Below are 20,416 nucleotides of genomic sequence, written 5' to 3' on the forward strand. Positions count from 1 at the left end.
CTCCCTGTTTACTTCTGTTTTCCCAGATAAAGAGCTCTTGGGTGAGACCAGATCAAACTGCTGCCTTGTCCCTAAATTTATTAACCATGAAATTAGCCTGTCCTGGGTGTTGGAACATTTGTGCTCAGATCCATGTGTGGCTCACAAAGGCAGCTCCTGCTATTCCAACAAATAAAGCCAAACCCTCCACCTCATATTTCAAACTTGGAATGAATCATAATATCATTAGTTTGTTCAGAGGCCTTGGGTACATTTCCAGTGCTAGTGCTGAGCTTATTTGTTAACCAAATGTCAGTTCCTGGCTTGCTGGGCTTTTTAAAATCAATTAAAATCAGCCTTTATTTGGCTTTCTGAGCCTCTGGCTGTTCTTGTGAATGGGCCAGTGGTGGCTTGGTTTTAAAGAGCAGCAGCAGCCGAAGTTGGGGATCTTTTTTGCCTTTGCCATGAGTCAGACTGGTTCAGGACATGAGTCCAGCATCACTTTGTACTTCTAGGAACAGGATGATGGATCATGATCATTTGGAAAAGAAGCCTGGCTTGGCTCAGAGATGAGGATTGGAGCAGGTTGTTTTGTTTCTTGAGCCTTTGTGAGCGAAAATTAATCTGTATGTCCTTGATCCTGAATTGTCTCTTCTTGATATAGTATTAATAGCCTAAAGCTGCTGTTTGTTGATCAGGTCAGGTTTAGTTCTGCAGGCTTGGATTTTAAATCTGTGGGATAAAGAGCTTTCCCTGCTCAGTAAGGATTTGGTTTTGAGATGCAGCAGAACAGCAAAGTTTTAACTGTCAATTATTGTTTAAATCCTCTCCCTGAAGAAGAAAATATTAATTAAAGAGCTTGCTGTGCCACGTGTCCCTGAAAAATACCAAGTGTTGTTGGATGGGGCTGGGTGCTGACTGTGTTTGTTGTGTTTTGTGCTCGTCCCCAGGACATTGACATTAAGAAGGTGAACGGTGTCCCTCAGTACGCGTTCCTGCAGTACTGCGACATCGCCAGCGTCTGCAAAGCCATTAAAAAGATGGATGGGGAATATCTTGGGAATAACCGGCTCAAGGTAAAGAAATCCTGCCCTGGACTGTATCCTTCTTGTGTCCTCCATTGCTGCAGCGTGGGATGTTTCACAGCAGGGCAGTCCATGGAACTAAAGTGTTTTTTAATGTGAGATGGTGTCAGAGCAGGCTGGGATTAATCAGTGTTTTTGCTGTGTCTGTGCACACACAATCCTGGCACTGAGCACTGCAGGCTGACATTGCCTGGCCTGGGAGAGCCACGTCTGGTGAGGCTGTGCTGGGAATCCACCCCTCTCCCCATGGCAAACGGGGCGTGTCAGGCCCCAGAACTGTCAGCCTGTCACTTCTCAGACATCCAAACTAGAAGATCACAGTGTTGTCAAACACTCTATTTGTTTAAACAAGCAGAATTATTTTCATTAATTGCTTTTTGATTTTTGTCTTGCACCTGCACCAGATGCTAATTTTAGAAAACCCATACAAACAACAGCTTTCTCCAAATAAACCTTTCATTAGGCAGGCTCTGTTGAGTGAGTTTAACCCTTGTGCACTGTACTGATGGAAGTTTTGCCCTTTTGTGTCCAGCTGGGTTTTGGGAAGAGCATGCCTACAAACTGCGTGTGGTTAGATGGGCTTTCCACAAACGTTACGGATCAGTATCTGACCCGACATTTCTGCCGATACGGGCCCGTGGTGAAGGTAGGTGGGAGGCTTTGGTGTCTGCTTCCGAGTCCTTCCTGTCTTCCTTTCTTCCCATCCTGTCCTTTCAACCCCACTGTCCAGGGCTTTATAGCTCAGGTAGAAAAAATCCTCTCTGGGGTGGAATTGGGCTGACAGGGCTCTGTCAACAAATCCAGCAACCAAAAAGAGGAGTTTTGAGCGAGCCGAGATATGCTGAGTGTTGGAAACCATTTGTTGCTCTTGTGCAGTGCAGTCTCTCTCCCCAGCAAAACTTCCTAAATGTTAGTTGGAAGAACAGCTGTCTAATTATGTAATTACTCATACTTGCTGATTACGTAATTAGACACAACTATGGTTTTTTTCAGCAGACCGAGAAAAAAAGACTTTTTAACAGCAGTCAGGACAATCACAGTGCCAAAAGTTACATGGAAGAAGAGAGAAAGTCAACAATGGTGCAACACACCCGTGCCATGCAGCAGGAGCCTCTCCCATGCAAGTGATTTAACTTCAGTGTGGGAGGTGTCCTGTGTATTTTTATTGGACATGGATGTGCTTAAAATTAAGCAACGTGTGTAAATCTGCAGGATCAGGGTCTGGCCTCCCCAGAGGACTTTCGTGGGTTTGTGTTGCAGCTTTGACATTCTTTATTGTAGCTGTTGTTGCTTGAATGATCGATTTATGCTGCTCAAGGAAGACAATATTTGGAAATTGGGCATTTAACAAGTGGTGAGTGGTACTGCAGACTGATAACAAAAGCTGGTTCCACTTTGGGATAAATGTTCCCTTTACCTTTTTTCCCCCCTAAAACACATTGGAAATTTAAAAAAACCCCAAAAAAACTTAACAGTGCTACAAAACTCAGTCAACAAAGAAAAAATGTTCAAAGTAAAATACAGAAAAACAAAATAAAGGCATAATATACCTCAAGCCACAATATCCACAATTCAAAGCAGTCCCGTGCCCTTTTATTGTCTCTTCATTCCAATATGCCTCATCAGAAAAGCCTGGAAATTCACCTTGCTAAAAATGATTTCCTTCCTGGTACCTTCATGACTTAGGATTTTGTTGGGACTGACATTAAGTCCTGTGGATGAGGCTCTTATTTGGTTTTTGTTTTGTTTTTTTGTTTTTTACAGGTGGTGTTTGACCGCTTAAAAGGCATGGCCCTGGTTCTCTACAATGAGATTGAATATGCACAAGCAGCTGTAAAAGAGACCAAGGGGAGGAAAATCGGTGGGAATAAAATTAAGGTGTGCAGAATGACCTCCAAACCAAAGCAAAACAGGCAAAAAAAAAAAAAAAAAGAGGAACAAATTGTGTTTAGGCCTTCCCCCTGAAATGCTGGCAGTGCAGACTGCCAGGCTCGAGGAATACTCGGTGGGACACACATGTCCCACATGCCAAAGGCTTAAATTACATTTTTATACTCGGCTTATCAAGATGTCAGGGAATCCTGAACTGATACTTATAAAGCCTTTTCCAGTATTCTGCCGTTTGTTTCGCTGAACTTGTCTCTCTGAGCTCCTGAGTGTTGGTGTCCGTGTCCCTGCCTCGTTTACCCCAATCCAAGGCAAGCTTTTGTCTGTTTTTGTGTGAAAAAAGGGAAATCTGAAGGTGTGGCTTCCTCCAGGAAAAAGCATGGCTACATCCAGCTGCCCCATGATGATGTCTGGGGTGCACTCTTGGAATCAGGGAATGGTTTGGGTTGGAAAGGACCTTAAAGATCATCTTGTCCTTCCTTGCAACAGATTTTAAACAATAATTGAAAACACTGCTTTGAAAAATACACAGAAAATACTTTTCTTCCTGGAGCAGCACTCAACATTTTCAGGGATATCTTGGATTTGGGTGAATGTGGTGATACCTGTTCTGACTGTCCCATCAGTCCCTCTAACTGGGGACATGAAGTGTCAGCCAGCCCTTTGAATTATCTTCCTTCTTCTCCTTTCTCCTCTCCTAAAGAGTGGGCAGTGATGTCAGGCAGGATCTCAGCAGCTTCCCACCTCACCAAGGGCCAGGAGTTCAGTGTTTTCTGGGAGTGGTGTTGGGTTTCAGTCACCTCCCTGTGCAGGAAAGCCCGTGGTCCCTTAAAAGCTCCACATCTTTGGAATATGCAGCACCCCTGGTGTGGGCCTGTGCTCCATTACACACAAGACTGGGCTGATCTAAAAAATAACAGCAACTAGAATGTTACAGATATTCCATTATGTGGCACACACGTAATGAAATCCATTCTAAACCTTCATTTTTTTCACAATGCCATTAGCTTCTTAGTACTGGAAAGCAGCAATTTTTGGAGTAGCTGGAACAGGGATCTGCAGTTGAGCAGGTTTGCTTCTCTCCCTGCTCTATAACCCTGGGCAAACACATGGAGTGGAGGATGGACACATAATCCTGACCCTCTGTAGCACTGCCCTGAGATAAAAGGGACTTTGGAACTCTCCTGGTATTAAAAACATCAATACCATGATAATAATGTGCATTTTTCCTGCTGCTTTGCCCAGCAGAAGCCTCTGGGATGGCAGCTACAACAACAGAGTAAGGAGGTAATTACACAGCTCCACTGAGAAGTATCTTTATTCCTGGAGATGTGCAGGGCCAGAAATGGGACATGTTTAACATTTTTTATTCAATTTTACCCCCATTTTCAGTTCTGCTCCCACCTTCAGCAGACAGGGGAATGTTGGCAGAGTGGGATGTTTTGTGACTGAATGTGATTTCCCCTTTCTTTTTCAGGTGGACTTTGCAAATCGGGAGAGTCAGCTGGCATTCTATCATTCCATGGAGAAAACGGGTCAAGATATCAGAGACTTCTACGAAATGCTGGCAGAAAGAAGGCAAGTATCAATGTTTCTTCAATTTTCTGTTTTCTGGCATCACCTTACACAACCCTTTTAAATCATTGTCCTCCTCATTATAAAATCAAACTTTCTTCAGGCCATAATTCTTAAACAAGTTTTTCCCTCTCAACTTTATCCTTATTTTTAAAGTTTTATTAAAAACACCTCTGCATTTAATTATTTTTTTTTTACCTCTTCACTATTTTTAAAATTAAATTTAAGTGATCCAGACTTAAGATGTGCAGATTAGAGCAGGCAGGATCTCAGACATCCAAGGCACACCAGTTACTGGAATTCCTGCTGAGCTGGAGGCTGCAGTTGTCTGCGTGATCCATATTTAAGTATCCGGTTTCTCTGCTGGGTCACCAGGACACAGTTGGGAGTCATTCATCACGTCTTAGGAATGCAGAGAGCAGCTTATCTGTAGCAGAGAAATGTGGGTGTACATAAAGTCTGATAAACTGCTGCTCAGCCCTTGAGCAAGTCAAATCTGATCCTCCACCTCCCTCTTTCCAACAGTTTTGTTTGTAACGTGATAAAATAATACAATTTGAGTAAGGATCAATTTTTATTTTGAATAAAGCTGTGTCCTGTGTGGCTGCCCCTTGGCAGCAGCTGGCACCACACACTGCACAGCCACTTCTTCATCCCTGAAGACCTGGCACAGAAACACTCTGCAGTTTGGGGTTTTTTACCTTCATTGACTGAAAAAACACCCCAGTTTTACTCCCTTCAGAGCCTGGCTCATTGTTAGAGCTCTGCATGCGCAGTGTGACACCAGCTGTACCCTGGAGCTGGATAAACCCAAGAGTTTTTTTGCAGCAAAATAGATTGGTCTGAGATAATGCAAAATGAGCAGATTAAAAAAGTGAGCAGGGTTTGGAAATTGGCAATCAGGATTTGCATAATGGAAATACAAGTGTGCCTTCCCCAGGCCTTGCCAGATGTTGTGATGTGCCAGCAATAAGCATTTCCTCAGAACTGTGCTGGGTTCAGGCAAGAGAAGGGCATTATTGAATGTTTCTCAGCACACAGGACTCGGGTGGGATTGTCTTTGCCATGGAATGATCCTGAACAGGACCTGATTTCTGCTGTTTGGGCACCCTTAGTCTGGTTTTCCCTTCTCTGTCACTCTGCTGATGTAGTCATTGGGAGATCCACAGGGATAATGGATCGTGGAGCAGTACAGTGAGCTCTGCAGTGACTCTGTAATTCTGCAGCTCCTGGTGCCCCTCCAGGCTCCTCCTTGCAGAGGAGATCTGCACAAACAAACCACCTTCTTTTGAGGTTGTAGTTGGAGCCAGTCTAAATAGGACCCAAAGGGGAAAAAAAAACATGAAAAAACAAAATCCCTGATCGATATTTTTAACTTCACTGCTGCTTTTCACAACATCCCACTTCACTTGCAGGATGAAGTTTTCATCTTCCAGGTTTTGTCCCTTTTTCAACTTTGTACTTTTCTTAAAAGGTGGAAGTTGCCAGCTTTTAACATAAAACATAAACTGTGAAGCCAGATAAATCTATGAGGAATCCGAGAATCATTTAGGTTGGAAAAGACCTCCAAGGCCATCGAGTCCAGCCTGTGACTGATCCCCTCCTTGTCCCCAGCCCAGAGCACTGAGTGCCACATCCAGGCATCATGGACACCTCCAGACATGGGGACTCCAAACCTCCCTGGGCAGCCCCTTCCATTTCCTGACCATCTTTTCCATGGTGAAATCCTTCCTCATGTCCAACCTGAACCTCTCCTGGCACAGCTTGAGGCCGTTTTCTCTTGTCCTGTCCCTGTTCCTGGGAGCAGAGCCCAGCTGAGTACAGAGTGTGCAAAACACTCTGTACTGGTGGGGAGTTGGAACTCCACCTTTATTCCACCTCCCTCCCATGTTCAGTCTTACAAATTACTTATTTTTACTGCTTGGAGGTATTGAAATAACGACATTAATTGCTTGACTTACTTTGCTGAATGACTTAATCTGATCTTATAAACAATCTGATATTTGTTCACTTGGTTTTACTGTAAACAGGCAACGCCAGCAGATCACATGCAGTGAAGGAGCTAATTTGGGAATTAAAAGATCACTTGCAGGGCTTAGGATTTTTAGAGAAATCTTACCATAACTTTGCTGCTTAGTAATGGAGAGATTCCACTCCTGAACTTTGATTTGACTCGTGTTTTCAGAGTCAAATGAAGGTCTCAGGTTGTGGATAAGGGGGTGTGTTCACCCTGCCAGCCTTGTGCACAGGTGCTGTGTTGGTTTTACCTTCATTTCACGCAAGTTTGGAATTTGACAAAAACAAAGGAGTGAAGGTGGTGAAGCAGTGCTTGGGAGAGGTGATAAGGTACTACCCATGAAGTACATTTGGTATTTGGTAAGTTAATAAAAGCATTTAGCACACAGACTCCTTGCCAGGCCTCTGTGTGCAGCTTGATGCACACAGGAAAAAAGACCAGAAAATGGTTCCTTTCACACAGAAATTTGTGGTAGCAGAGTACATTGGTTGGGAAGGAGAACTAGAATCTGTTTATTCTTGTGTTTAGCAGAGACGAGCGCAGAGGATCCTACGAGTACGCCCCTGACCGTACTTACTACGAGACCGTGCGGACCCCGGGGACGTATCCTGAAGATCCTCGGAGGGAGTACCCAGCTCGGGGCAGAGAATTCTACGCCGAGTGGGATCCCTACCAAGGAGACTACTACGACCCACGATACTACGACGACCCTCGCGAGTACCGGGATTACCGGGGAGATCCGTACGAGCAGGACATCAGGGAGTACAGCTACAGGCAGCGCGAGAGGGAGAGGGAGAGAGAACGGTTTGAATCCGATCGGGACAGAGACCACGAGCGGAGACCGATGGAGCGGAGCCAGAGCCCGACGCATTCCCGGCGCCCGCAGAGCCCCGGAGCGTCCCCCTCGCAGTCGGAGCGGCTGCAGAGCGACTCGGAGAGGAGGATTTACAGCAGGTCCTCAGATCGCAGCGGCAGCTGCAGCTCGCTGTCCCCTCCGCGATACGACAAGCTCGACAAAGCCCGCGTGGAACGATACGCAAAAAACGAGAAAGCGGAGAAGGAGCGCGTCTTCGAGCAGGAGAGGGTGGACAAGGAGAAGCGCTTGGTGAGGAAGGAAAAGATGGAAAAAATAGAAAAGGAGAAAACGGATAAGCAGAAACGAAAAGCAAAAATCCACTCGCCCAGCTCTCAGTCCTCGGAGACGGATCAGGAGAATGAGAGAGAGCCCAGCCCAGAAAAACTGAAGGGCAACAGTAAACAAAGCAAAGAGAGGGGTGACAAAGAAGGGACAGCAAAGAACCGCCTGGAGCTGATGCCCTGTGTTGTGCTGACCCGCGTGAAGGAGAAGGAGGGGAAGGTGATCGATCAGCCTGCGCTGGAGAAACTGAGGGCGAAGCTGGATAACGACACTCTGAAATCCCCACTGCTGGAACAGAAAACCCAGGTGTCCCAGGCTGAGCCAGCCAAGTCCGAGCAGTCGAAAGCAGAACCTGTCAGAACCAAGGTACAGAAGGAGAAAGCCCTTGCCAGTCACATCGAAGTGGTGGATAAGGAGGGGAAAATGAAACCCAAAAAGCACTTGAAGACAGAACAAACTTCTTCTGAGGGGGCCAATGCAGTTGATTTGGACAAATTGGAGGCTCGTAAAAGGCGTTTTGCTGATGCGAATCCTAAACCTGACAGGCAAAAACTGGATGTAAAACGGAGCAGCCAGGATGAGGAGGATTCACGCGTGGTTTTGAAAAAGCAGCTTGATGCAACGGTGTCATCTAGAGAAGCACCAGTGTTAAGGGAAGGAGAATTGGAGAGAAAACCCCTGAGGAAGGAGATGCTTAAAAGGGAATCTAAAAAACTCAAACTGGAAAGACTTATTCCTGTTACTAGTCCCAAAGAAATTCAGGACACTCTTAATGTTGGTGGGATTGGCGTGCGTCCCACCCTGGATCTGCAGGCGAGGCTCATGGAGGCACCCGAGGAACCTGTGGAAGTTCAGGAACTCCCTCCTAAAAAACCCAACCCGGTAAAACCCCAGCATAAACAGGTACCACTGCTGGAGGAGCAGGGAACGGAGAGAGAGGACACAAAGAAGAACTACTCCAGCCTTCCTGAAGAAACACCAGAGCATAAACTCGGCCAAGAGAAGCCTCAGTCGGCTGAGACGGAGGAGAAGATCAGCATAGACATCGACCACACGCAGAGCTACCGCAAACAAATGGAGCAAAGCCGCAGGTTGAAACAGCAGCTGGAAATGGAGATAGCAAAGTCAGAGAAGTTTGGCAGTCCAAAGAAAGATGTGGATGAATACGAAAAGCGGAGTCTGGTTCATGAGGTGGGAAAGCCTCCGCAGGATGTCACTGATGACTCTCCACCAAGTAAAAGGAAAAAGACTGACCAGTTTGACTTCGAAATTAGCACTAAGAGAGAAAGGAACTACAGAAGTTCTCGTCAGGTGAGTGAGGACTCCGAAAGGATGTCCTGTTCCCCAAGCATCAGGCACTTCCCCTTCCATGAGGATGATGACACGCTTGATTCTCCAAGGCTAATGCCATTGAAGGAAACCAAAGAGTCACCTAAAATAGAAGAAAAGGGTCTTTCATACTCCAACATGACTGTGAGGGAGGACTCGCTGAAATTCAATCCTTATGATTCCAGCAGAAGGGAGCAGATGGCAGAAATGGCTAAAATAAAACTCTCTGTGCTGAGTTCTGAGGAAGACTCGAGTAGGTGGGAAACCCAAGCGAAGCAGGAGCCTGGGAGAGTGGATATCAGCTTTCCAAGCAGCATTGTGAAAAGAGACAGTATACGCAAACGGTCTGTCCGAGATCTGGAACCGGGGGAGGTCCCTTCAGATTCAGATGACGATGGTGAAAACAAGCCCCATTCCCCAAAAGCCTCGTCCTTGTTAGAGAGCTCCAGACTCTCTTTTTTATTAAGGGACCGAGAAGAGAAGTTCCGGGAAAGAGAGGAAAGACTCCAGTCCAGTTCTCTAGAAAGAAACAAATTCTACTCTTTTGCATTGGACAAGACAATCACACCTGACACAAAGGCCTTGCTTGAAAGGGCTAAATCCCTCTCTTCCTCCAGAGAGGAAAACTGGTCCTTTCTAGACTGGGATTCAAGGTTTGCTAGTTTCAGAAACAATAAAGACAAAGAGAAGGTTGACTCGGCTCCAAGGCCTATCCCATCCTGGTATATGAAAAAGAAAAAAATCAGAACTGATTCCGAAGGTGGAAAACTGGATGATAAGAAAGAAGATCATAAAGAGGAGGAACAAGAGCGGCAGGAACTGTTCGCTTCTCGGTTTTTGCACAGTTCAATCTTTGAACAGGACTCCAAACGCCTGCAGCATTTAGAGAGGAAGGATGATGACCTGGACTTCATCTCTGGAAGGTTGTACGGAAGACAGTCCTCCTCTGATGGGACAAACAGCACAGCTGATCTGGTGCAAGAGCCCGTGGTTCTCTTCCACAGTAGGTTTGTTGAGCTGACACGAATGCAGCAGAAAGAGAAGGAGAAAGATCAGAAACCAAAAGAAATGGAGAAACAGGAAGATAAAGAAAACCGGCCGAAAACTCCAGAAATAGTTCCTGATAGTAAAGAAACAGAACAGAAACCTTCCTCAGTTGTCGGTCCCTCTTCAGTCACCGTCCTCCCACAGGAACCAGCTCCCATCGCTCCTGAGAAAATAGTGAGCGAAAAGGTCCTGGTGGAACCAGCTTCTGTCAAAGAAGAGAAACCTGAACCTGCTGCTGCAGCAGAGGAACAAAAACCTTTTCCTGAACTTGCTGCTCCTGTCAAAATGGAACCTTCTGAGCAATCAGAACCTTCCCCAGTTGTAGAAGTGAGTAAAGAAATTGTTGCTACAACCCTGGCACCAGAGGAAGATGCTGTGGCCACAGAGCATCCTTCGTACTTGGATACCAAACCTCCTACTCCTGGGGCCTCGTTTTCCGATGCAGACATCAGCGTGGATCCAGAACCTGAGGCTGCCCAGCTGCTTCCACCTCCGCCCAAGCTAGTTCAGAAGTCAGATGAGGCCGTGGAACCTAAAGAGGAAAATCCTTCACCCTCTGCCAACACCGATGCTGGTGTGAGTCAAAAGGTGGAGGTGGCTGCTGAGGTCCTGCCACCTGTTTCCGACAATGATATGGAAGTGGAACCTCCGGTTGTTGTAAAAGATAAAAAGTCCTACAAAAGTAAACGGTCCAAGACTCCGGTGCAGTCGGCTGCAGCCAGTGTCACGGAAAAGCCCGTCACGAGGAAGAGTGAAAGAATTGACCGTGAAAAACTGAAAAGGTCCAGCTCTCCTCGTGGGGACACCCAGAAGCTTTCTGAATTGAAAGTGGAGGCAGAAAAGGTTTCAAGGAATGCTGCTAAATCCCCGAGTTCTGCTGCAGAGCCGGAAAACGTGGAGCTGAGCTTGCCGATAGGCCGGACCAGACGCAGAAACGTGAGGTCGGTCTACGCTACCACAGGGGACAACGAAGGCCCATCTCCGGTGAAGGACTCGATGGAGGTCACTAGATCCACCAGGAAGAGGGTGGAAAAGGAACCACAGGAAACGGTGACAACTGTTCCCACAACCCCGAGGAGGGGGAGACCTCCCAAAACCCGCCGTAAGCCAGAGGAGGACATTTCTCCCATAAAGACCGAACCGGTACAACAAGAGGTGGAGGAGGCTGAAACTAAAGACGCTGTGGAAGCTCCTAAACCTGCAGAAGGCTGGAGGTCTCCGAGATCCCAGAAGCTCACACACACTCATTCATCAGCTGCTACCAGCCAGCAGGGGAAGAAGGGGAAGAATGAGCTGAAAGCCGATACCACGGCTGAATCTGAAGATGCTGCTGAAAGAAGCGGTCAGGAATCGAGCATCGGTGACAGCAGCAATAAAGCAAAAGCCACTGAGAAAGAGCCGGCTGCAAGCGAGCAGAAACGTGATCGGAAGGAGCTGGATGTGGAGAAAAACCAGCCAGAAATCCCCACAGTTGAGATCATTGAGAAGAAGCCAGTGCCAGAAAAGGTTACGAAATCCAAAAGGGGAAGGTACAAAAATACCAAGACTGTTGTTGACAAGGCATCCGTGTGTCTCAAAAATGTAGAAATACGGCTCAATGTTGACGAAGTCAAGGGCGCCTTGCGGCCCGCTGAGGAGGAGGCAGAGCCAGTGGCAGTGTCACCACCCAAGATGAAAAGCCCTCCAAAAGAGGACATCCTGCCACCCCACTTCTCCAAGAATGAGGTAGAAGATTCATTCCCAGAAATGGAAAAGGAGGTGATGCGGGAGCCCAGGCAGTCACCTGAGGCTGCCCAGTTGGCAAAGCAGATTGAGCTGGAGCAGGCAGTGGAGAACATTGCAAAACTCACTGAGACTCCTCCGACAATCGCTGCCTACAAAGAGCCAACGGCAGATGTGGCTGAAGTGCGCCAGGAGGAGGAGGCAGATAAACCTGCACACCAGGCCAGTGAGACAGAGCTGGCAGCAGCCATCGGCTCCATCATCAACGATATTTCTGGGGAGACGGAAAGCTTCCCTGCACCGCCAACATATCCTGCTGAATCTGAGGCTGAGATCCCTACAGAGCCCTTGGTGCTGCAGTCCCCTCGGGAGGAGATGGAGCCTGAGACGGATCAGGCAGTGAACAATATCCTGGAAACCGAGGCTGCCGTCGAGCCTGTGGTGCAGCCGGTGCCCGGCTCCGTCCCGTCGGCACTGGAGACTGAGAGCAAGGAGTCTGAAGTCAGCTTCAGTGAATCTTCCAACTCTGCACAGGAGGCCGAGACCTTGCAGGAGGCTGAAGCTGCTCGGAAGGAGAAGGGCCGTCAGAAAACCACGCGGCAGAGACGCAAGAAGAGCACGAGCAGGAAGGGCGATGCCACCGAAGTCAACACCTTTGAGCCGGAGAGGGTGCAGAGCAAATCACCCCCTGCCAACGAAGTGAAGACAAAACCTGAAGAAGCCTCAAAGGAGGAGAAGCATATCAAACCCACGGCATCCACGGAGCCAAGTGCTTCTGATGTCACCAAGGCTGTGGCTGCAGATGTCCTGGCTGCACATGAGGCTGTCCCTGAGAGCAGCACCTCTCCAAAGGTACCTACTCCGACTCCTCTGGACCCGGGTGCCCCGCCGGTCCCCCTTGACGAGGGGAGTCAGAGCGGGTTCAAGATCCGGTCACCCCTGGAGAACGCTCCCATCACGTCACCGAGTGCCCCCAACGCAGCCCTTCCTGCCATCTCCACAGCGGTGGCCAAGCTCCCCACCCCGGTGCCCACCACCATCGTCCCCCTTCACTCCGGTGCTGCCAAGGTGCCCGAGTGGATGGTCAGGCACGAGGAGCCCCGTGCCCGTTCCACGCCCCCGCCCGCTCTCCCGCCGGACACCAAGGCCTCGGATATCGACACCAACTCCAGCACTTTGAGGAAGATACTCATGGAGCCCAAATACGTCTCGGCAACGAGCATAACCTCCACGCACGTGACAACAACGCATGCGGAGCCGGTGAGCGCGCCGTGCCTGGAGGAGACGCCTCTCCACCCTGCCGTGGAGGCCGTCAAGCCGGTTTCTGAGGAGAAGCCAGCTGTTCCTGTCACCAACGCCCTGGACCCACCAGTGGCTGAAGCACCGGTGTTCAGCGAGAAGGAAAAGGTCAACACCGTGATTGCTCCCAAAGCCACTTCTGTCATCAGCAGGATGCCCCACAGCGTGGATCTGGAGGAGGCTCCGAGGATCACCTTGGTGAAACAAGCTCCCCAAACCCAGACCTGCCTCGTCAATGCTCCCTCCCCAAAATTCAAGCAGAGGTCAAGTACAAATGATAACAGCAGGTTTCATCCAGGATCAATGTCTATTATTGAGGAGAGGCCTGTGGAGACTGGGTCCAGTCCAGGGCTGCGGGTGAACACCTCGGAAGGTGTGGTGCTGCTGAGTTACTCAGGGCAGAAGACAGAGGGCCCTCAGCGAATCAGCGCCAAGATCAGCCAGATTCCCCCAGCCAGCGCTGTGGACATTGAGTTCCAGCAGTCTGTATCCAAGTCTCAGATTAAACAGGAGCCTCTCACGCCGTCCCAGCCAGCATCAAAAGGCTCCCAGACCTCGGCGGGCTACGGGACCGTTTCCACCCATTCTTCCTTGGTACTCGGAACGCAGCCCTACAACACCTCGCCCGTCATCTCCTCCGTCAAACAGGAGCGCGCCGCGCTGGACAAGCCCGACTCGTCCCACCTGGCTGTGCAGACCACGGCGTCTCAGCCCGGCAAGGTCCTCACGCAGACGGTAAACACTCCACCCGTGCTGGTCCACAACCAGATGGTCGTGAACAAAAAACTGTCTGACCCAGCTGCTCTGAAAGTAGAGACAAAGACTCTGCAGCCCTCCAATCTGAGTCCTGGAGTTAGTCCTCACCACCCTTCCCTCTCTGGGAAGATGCACTCGGAGGCAAACCACGTCAGCTCGGGCCCCAGCACCCCGACCGACCGGGCCATCTCCCACCTGGGGGTCACCAAGCAGGAGCCGCACTCGCCGCGCACCAGCGGGCACTCGCCGTCGCCGTTCCCCCGGGCGTGTCACCCCGGCAGTACCTCATCTCCGGCCCTGGCCAGCAGCACCCCGGTGATGCTGGCGCCGGGAATCCCCGTTCCTCAGTACATATCCAGCATGCATCCCGAGCAATCCGTTATCATGCCCCCCCACAGCGTCACGCAGACCGTGTCCCTGGGCCACCTGTCCCAAGGCGAGGTGAGGATGAACACCCCTCCTCTCTCCGGCATTCCCTACGGCATCCGCCCGGAAGCGCTGCACTCCCCCCGCGCTGCTCTGCAACCCCAGATGGAGATCAAACCTCAGCGCTCCAGCACGCCCCAGCCAGCGCCCATCCGGGACATCGTCATGCCCCCGCTGTCCTCCCAGCACCCCCCCGAGGAGGAGCTGCACTTCCACCACACGGCCGTGTGCCGCGGGCCGGCCCCGGTGCAGTCGGACGTGCTGGTGATGCAGCCCGACTACCGCATGCACCCCGGCGGGCTGCGGCTGGAGCAGTACAACGTCCCGCGGGACGTCAGGATGATCATGCACCCGCACATGGCCACCGTGGGCGAGCACCACTCGGAAACGCGACAATCCCGGACGCCCGAAGGGGCCGTCAAAACCCCCCCGGTCAGTAAGACCCCGCAGCCCGGGAAAGAGACTCCCAAATCCTCGGAGGGGAAGATGGCCCACTCTCCCCACAGCGAGCCCCGGCTGCTCAGCGTGCCCTCGGGCGGCCAGCTGCCCGGGCTGCCCCTGACGCAGCCCGTGGTGGTCCCACATGGGGTGCAGATCATGCATCCCGCCGGGAGCTCCTTCCACGATTACCGCTCGGTCTACGGCGACATGAGGAATTACCACACGGCACAGCTCGGGCATCCGCAGTTCCCGGGTGCCTCGCCCATCGGGCTGCCTTCCCGCAGCATGACCCCGTCCCAGGTGAGAAAGGAGATCCTTTGTCTCCCTCCCAGGAATCCGGAGGGGTTTGAGCTGTTTCTTGTGGGGTGATGGGATTCAAATGCTGCTTTAGCATCAGAGGAAGCTGAAACAACCCATTTCTTGACCTGCTCTGGGACTCCACCCAGAAGGGTGAGCGTGCCTGCAGGTTTCTCGGTCTGTACCGAGGTGGTGAGTGGGTCAGGCATCCTTGGATGGATGGTGAGCCCAAGGATGGGCCTGGGGCAGGATTCAGGGACCGGGGTTTCAGCTCAGGTGGGCTTGAAAGTGGGGGACTACCCCAGGTGCCACCACAGCAGGGCATGGTGTGACATGGGTGTGACGCGTTGTCTCCACCAGGAACCTGGTTGATAATATATTGGGGTTTATAATGGGGTTGGACACACCCTCAGCCTAAAGACCTTGCCTTTTTCCCCCTGCCTGTTTCCCAGGGTCTGCCGGAGGGCGAGCACTCGCACCCCAGCCAGCCAGTCCGCAGCAAGACCCCTCAGATCCCGCAGGATGCCAAGGGCCCGTCGGCAGCGGGGCCGGAGCAGAGTCACCACGGCCCCGTGAACAGGCACACGGCACAGATGGACCCCCACGTCCACCTCCAGCGGGCACAGGGGGACACCAGCCAGACCTCCTACCCCTCGCCCGTCGCCATCTCCATGAAGCAGGAGCTCCCGTCACCGCACCAGCCCCAGGCGGTTCCCAAACAATCCCTGTTTATCCCCACGACCTCGGGGCCGCCCCTCAGCCGCCCGGAGCCCCAGTCCACGCTCAAGCAGGAGCCATCCCCTCACCCCGTGTCCCAGAGACCGGTGGACATGGTCCAGCTCCTGACGGTGAGTGCTGTGCTCCTGATCCAGGGGGATCTGTCTCAGCCAGAGCACCAAATCTGACCTTTCTTACACCAAAAACTTAGGATGCAGAAAGGCATTCTTTGGTTTTTGCATTGTTTTTGATGGATTTTAGCCGTGTTTACTGTTCCAAGTCAGTTTTGCATTTTCCTGTGAAGTGTTTCCTCGTGGGCAGGGGAGAGTGTTGGTGTATTTCATTTAAATGAAAAAGAAAAACTGCTCTCACAAGTGTGGAAAATGAGGAAGAGGAGGGAGGCAGTGAGGAGCAGGTAGCAATAAGGAGCTGGGAGTTGTGTTTAGCACCAAATGTCTCCCATATAACCTCGAGCAGTTCTTCTCCTGCTGTTATTTCTCAGTTTATCCATTTGTAAAAGGGAAAGCAGCACTCAGGAGCAGCCTTGTGCTGGGTGGGTGGTGGAGGGATTGGGATGAGGGTTCCCACCCAGACAGAGCGGCCAGCTGGAAGGAAAAGGGCTGAGCTCCAGATTTAGCAGGATATAACCCAGGGCTGGCCTTCAAACCTTGGATGGAAGTGTTGGTGGCAGCCGAGCAGCTCAGGCAGGATTTCAGATCCCACTCTCCTTGCTTTGTGTGTAATTCCCTTCTCCCTCTCTTCCCAGAAATACCCCATTGTCTGGCAGGGTCTGCTGGCTCTCAAGAACGACACGGCGGCCGTGCAGCTGCACTTTGTGTCGGGGAACAACGTGCTGGCTCACCGCTCGCTGCCGGCGCCCGAGGGAGGGCCCCCGCTGCGGATCGCGCAGCGCATGCGGCTCGAGGCCTCCCAGCTGGAGGGGGTGGCTCGGAGGATGATGGTGAGGGCGCTGGGGAATCTGTGCTGGGAGCTGGGCTGGTCCCACCGCGGCTCCCAGGAACCTGCGGGCTCCTCGGGGAATGGGAGTGCTGCATCCTGGGCACGGCCTGCAGCTGGACTTGGTGATCCCTGGGGATTCCTTCCAATCCTACAATTCTGTTTTGGGATTCTGGTGTTAACACCCATTCCTTCAACCCTGAGAGCGAAACACAGATTGCAGGTGATGAGCAATAGCTCCTACACTGCATTTCTGGAAAAGGCAATGAGAGCTGGGAAAGCTTTCAGTCACCCTCAGCCCTGGGACAAACCCCTGCTGCCTTCGGTGTGTCTGAGTAAGGTGGGCAGTTCAGGTGACCATGAAAATCCATTTTTAGTCCTTTCCACTGTGCTCGTGCTCTCAGCACGTGTTGGAATCACAGAATCCCAGACAGGTTTGGGTTGGGGGGGCCCTAAAGCCCATCCCACCCCCTGCCCTGGGCAGGGACACCTTCCACTGTCCCTGCTTGCTCCAGGCCCTGCCCAGCCTGGCCTTGGACACTTCTGGGGCAGCTGTGGGGTAGAAATTGTAACATCACGGGGTTTAAAGCGAGGATTTTCCCCCCTGGGTAGCGGGTGGGTGTCTGGAAAACCCGCACTCATGCAGCATTTCCCTTCCCTTGCAGGTGGAGAGCGATTACTGCCTGCTGCTGGCGCTGCCCTGCGGCCGCGACCAGGAGGACGTGGTCAGTCAGACAGAGTCACTCAAGGCCGCCTTCATCAGTTACCTGCAGGCCAAGCAGGCTGCAGGCATCATCAACGTCCCCAACCCCGGCTCCAACCAGGTACAGAGAGCCCCAGGGTCACCAGAACTGCCCTGACAGCACAGCTCGAGCTCCTGGGGTTACTGCTCCAACAGCCCCCACATCTCACCAAACACAGGGGGAGATCCAGAAATTACTGATGGCATCGATATAATCAGTGATGGAATTGATGAAAGTGACCCCAAAGCCAAAAAAACCCCCAGATGTGTGTTTGGTGTGTTCCCAGTTCCCAGTTGTGGGCTGAAAACAGCCAAATGCATTTCCCAGCTCTGTCTCTGAAGTAGAATCCTTGTTTCTTGCCATGTCCTGATTTTTCCAGAGGAGCTGGTGTTTCCTTGCAGAATGCATTTGGTGCCATGCAGGTGTGTTGCTGCACTGGGTGCAATTTAACCTGTGTGTAATTGAATTCTGGTTGTCAAGAGCCCAGAATGGGCGGCCAGCACTCAGAGCAACCACTGAAATGGGAAATTCATGGGAATTTTTCTGCCTTTCCCAGCAAAATCAGCCAGCTCCTACACCTGGAAAACCCCCCTGGGAAACATGGCTTTGTTTTATACAAGATTTAGGATCCTTTAAGCACCCAGAACATGACTGAAATGTCCCATTTTTAAACACATCTCTGATTGTGGTTTTTCCCTCCCTGCAGCCTGCCTACGTTCTGCAGATCTTCCCACCCTGCGAGTTCTCGGAAAGCCACCTGTCCCGCCTGGCTCCAGACCTCCTCGCCAGCATCTCCAACATCTCTCCTCACCTGATGATTGTCATCGCGTCGGTATGAGCTGTTTACCACTTACTGACTTTGTTATTTTAATCTTAATTTTTTTTTAATTTTTCCAAGGCCCTGCAGCAAAAAAAAAAAAAAAAAAAGCAAAAAAAAAAAAAAAAAAAAAAAAAAAAAAAAAAAAAAAAAAAAAAAAAAAAAAAAAAAAAAAAAAAACAACAACGAGAAAGCCCACAAAAAATTAATTTTAAAATAAAACAAATTCAAAAGAAGGAGAGAAGGTTATGAAACAAGAAAAATGCTGCCAGAAACCAGCCTCCTGCCCAACCGGCCTCGATCAAACCTTGGATGTTTACATGTTGCTTTAGCATATGGACAACTGATGCACTCAGCAGGTGGACTGGGCTCGGGTTCCTGTGCCTCCTTTTTGGGGAAAAAAACACACAAAAAAGAAAAAAAAAAAAGAGGAAAAAAAAAAAAAAAGAGAAAAGGATGGCTTATTTTTTTTAACAAAAAGAAAAGGAAAAAAATAAAAAAACCTGAACTGCCTTTGCACTAAATTAGTGACTCGGACTTTGCACAGTTGGAGACGCTGTGACGTTCTGGATGTCTTGACACACATTGACTGCGCCGTGGACGTTCCGCAGGGACTCTGCTGAGATTTGTGGGTCAAGGAGCATTTCACAGTCATTTTTTATTTTATTGGTTGTTTTGTTGGGGTTTTTTTTTTTTTGGGTTTTTTTTTTCCCTTCTTTTGGGGTTGTTTATTTTTTTTTTTTGGGGCGGGGGTGGGGAGGGGGTGTTTTTTCTGGATGTGAACCTTCCTCTTCCTCCACCTGCCCCTGCTGCAGCCATCTCCTCGTCATCTGGGATGTACAGTTTACACTGCAAAACAAGAGAGTACAAAACAACAAAACAAAAGGGAGAGCATTTTTCCTTCCTGGTGGGATATGCAGAACTCAGTGGGTGTGTGTATATATAAATATATATATAATATATATAAATATATATAATACTGACTTTAAAAAAAAAAAAAAAATCAAATCCCCACAACATACATTTTTTTTTAATCTGTGCCAAAAATGTGTTTTCAGAGAAAAAAAAAATCTTATTTTCATACTCAGACTTTGTATTGTCACTCATTTGTAAGTGCGCTTCATTTAAGCATCCCCTCGTCTCATCAGCTGTGGAAGTGTTATACACTTGTACAAAGACTCTGCCCGGCCCCCCTCGCCTCCCCTAACACTTAATTAATTTATGGAACTTGGTTTTTTGGGGTTTTTTTTTTGTTTTTTGTTTTTTTTGGGGGGGTTTTTTGTTTATTTTTGGTTTATTTTGTTGGTTTTTTTTTTCTCAGCGCAGTTTTGTTTTGTGTGTCCATTGGATTACGAACTTTATTAAAAAATACAAAACACGTCGGCGCCCCGACCTCGTCCCTCGGCGTGGGGAGGGGGAGCGGGGAAGGGTTTGGGGGCTGCCAGGGAGGGGTCACCCCCTTCTCCTTTAAAAACAACCAGAGAAAAAGATCATTTCATCCCACATTTCTCTGGATTTTCCCTCCTGTGTTGTAAAATATTTGTGAAAACCAAAATCGCAGGGTTTGCCCCCGTTTTTAATCTCAGCATGCAACAGCTCCTCAAGGAAAATTATCCCTGGGTTATTGGTGCTCATCATCCTTCGGAATACCAGAACCAGACTCGGTGTTTTTCCACCCAAATCCCTGCCAGGTGTGAGTGGGGAGCCCCATCAGGACTAAAGGAGTTAAAATCAAGCAGGTGTGGTGAAACAGGAGCGTTGGGGCAGGGTGTGGGATCCTCTGGCTGCAGCCCCGGCGGGGACGGGGGGAGGAAGGAGCCGGGTTTGGGGTGAAACCAGGCCAGAAAGGAGCCCCAGGGTGGGGACCTGGCCAGAAACACCCCCAGAGACCCCAGGTCCCTCTGGGGGGGACAGGGGGGTCACACTCCTCCCCGAACTGATGGACAGACCCAGCGCAGATGGACACACGGACACACGGACACGGAAGGGTCCAACCCCGCTGGGTTCTGAGTGGGACCTTGGGGGTAAAAAGGGACATTTTTGGTGGGCTGGAGGGCACTGTCTGTGTGTCCAGCCAGGTGTGAACGCTCTGTCTGTCCAGGCAATGTCCGTGCACCCAGCTGGGCCTGGAGCTGCCCATCCACCCAGACCCATCCCCTGACCCCCCGTCCGTGGGTCTGACAG

The 20,416-nt window shown here is 50.3% G+C and overlaps 2 protein-coding genes across 7 annotated transcripts in view; one reads left to right on the forward strand and one right to left on the reverse strand.

Moving 5' to 3' along the window:
• The window catches only part of SPEN (spen family transcriptional repressor), a 62,406-nt gene extending 44,064 nt beyond the window's left edge, over positions 1 to 18,342 (forward strand). For 2 of the 6 annotated variants that reach the window (XM_015648036.1, XM_033519349.1), the window contains exons 7-15: positions 930 to 1,055; positions 1,597 to 1,710; positions 2,829 to 2,942; positions 4,429 to 4,529; positions 7,072 to 15,001; positions 15,451 to 15,846; positions 16,482 to 16,676; positions 17,338 to 17,496; positions 18,122 to 18,342. In XM_015648036.1, the coding sequence (XP_015503522.1) occupies positions 930 to 1,055; positions 1,597 to 1,710; positions 2,829 to 2,942; positions 4,429 to 4,529; positions 7,072 to 15,001; positions 15,451 to 15,846; positions 16,482 to 16,676; positions 17,338 to 17,496; positions 18,122 to 18,253 (9,267 nt within the window). In that variant the 3' untranslated portion in view covers positions 18,254 to 18,342. Of the gene's footprint in view, positions 1 to 929; positions 1,056 to 1,596; positions 1,711 to 2,204; positions 2,419 to 2,828; positions 2,943 to 4,428; positions 4,530 to 7,071; positions 15,002 to 15,450; positions 15,847 to 16,481; positions 16,677 to 17,337; positions 17,497 to 18,121 lie in introns of those variants that run through there. The other 4 variants (XM_015648037.1, XM_015648038.1, XM_015648039.1 and 1 more) reach the window with 4 other exon arrangements.
• A 734-nt stretch (positions 18,343 to 19,076) lies between these two features.
• ZBTB17 (zinc finger and BTB domain containing 17) overlaps positions 19,077 to 20,416 on the reverse strand; it is an 11,439-nt gene continuing 10,099 nt past the window's right edge. The window contains exon 18 of the mRNA XM_015647998.1: positions 19,077 to 19,081. Within this exon, the coding sequence (XP_015503484.1) occupies positions 19,077 to 19,081 (5 nt within the window). The remainder of the gene's footprint in view (positions 19,082 to 20,416) is intronic.

This window comes from Parus major, chromosome 21, assembly GCF_001522545.3.
Source record: "Parus major isolate Abel chromosome 21, Parus_major1.1, whole genome shotgun sequence".
NCBI lineage: Eukaryota > Metazoa > Chordata > Aves > Passeriformes > Paridae > Parus > Parus major.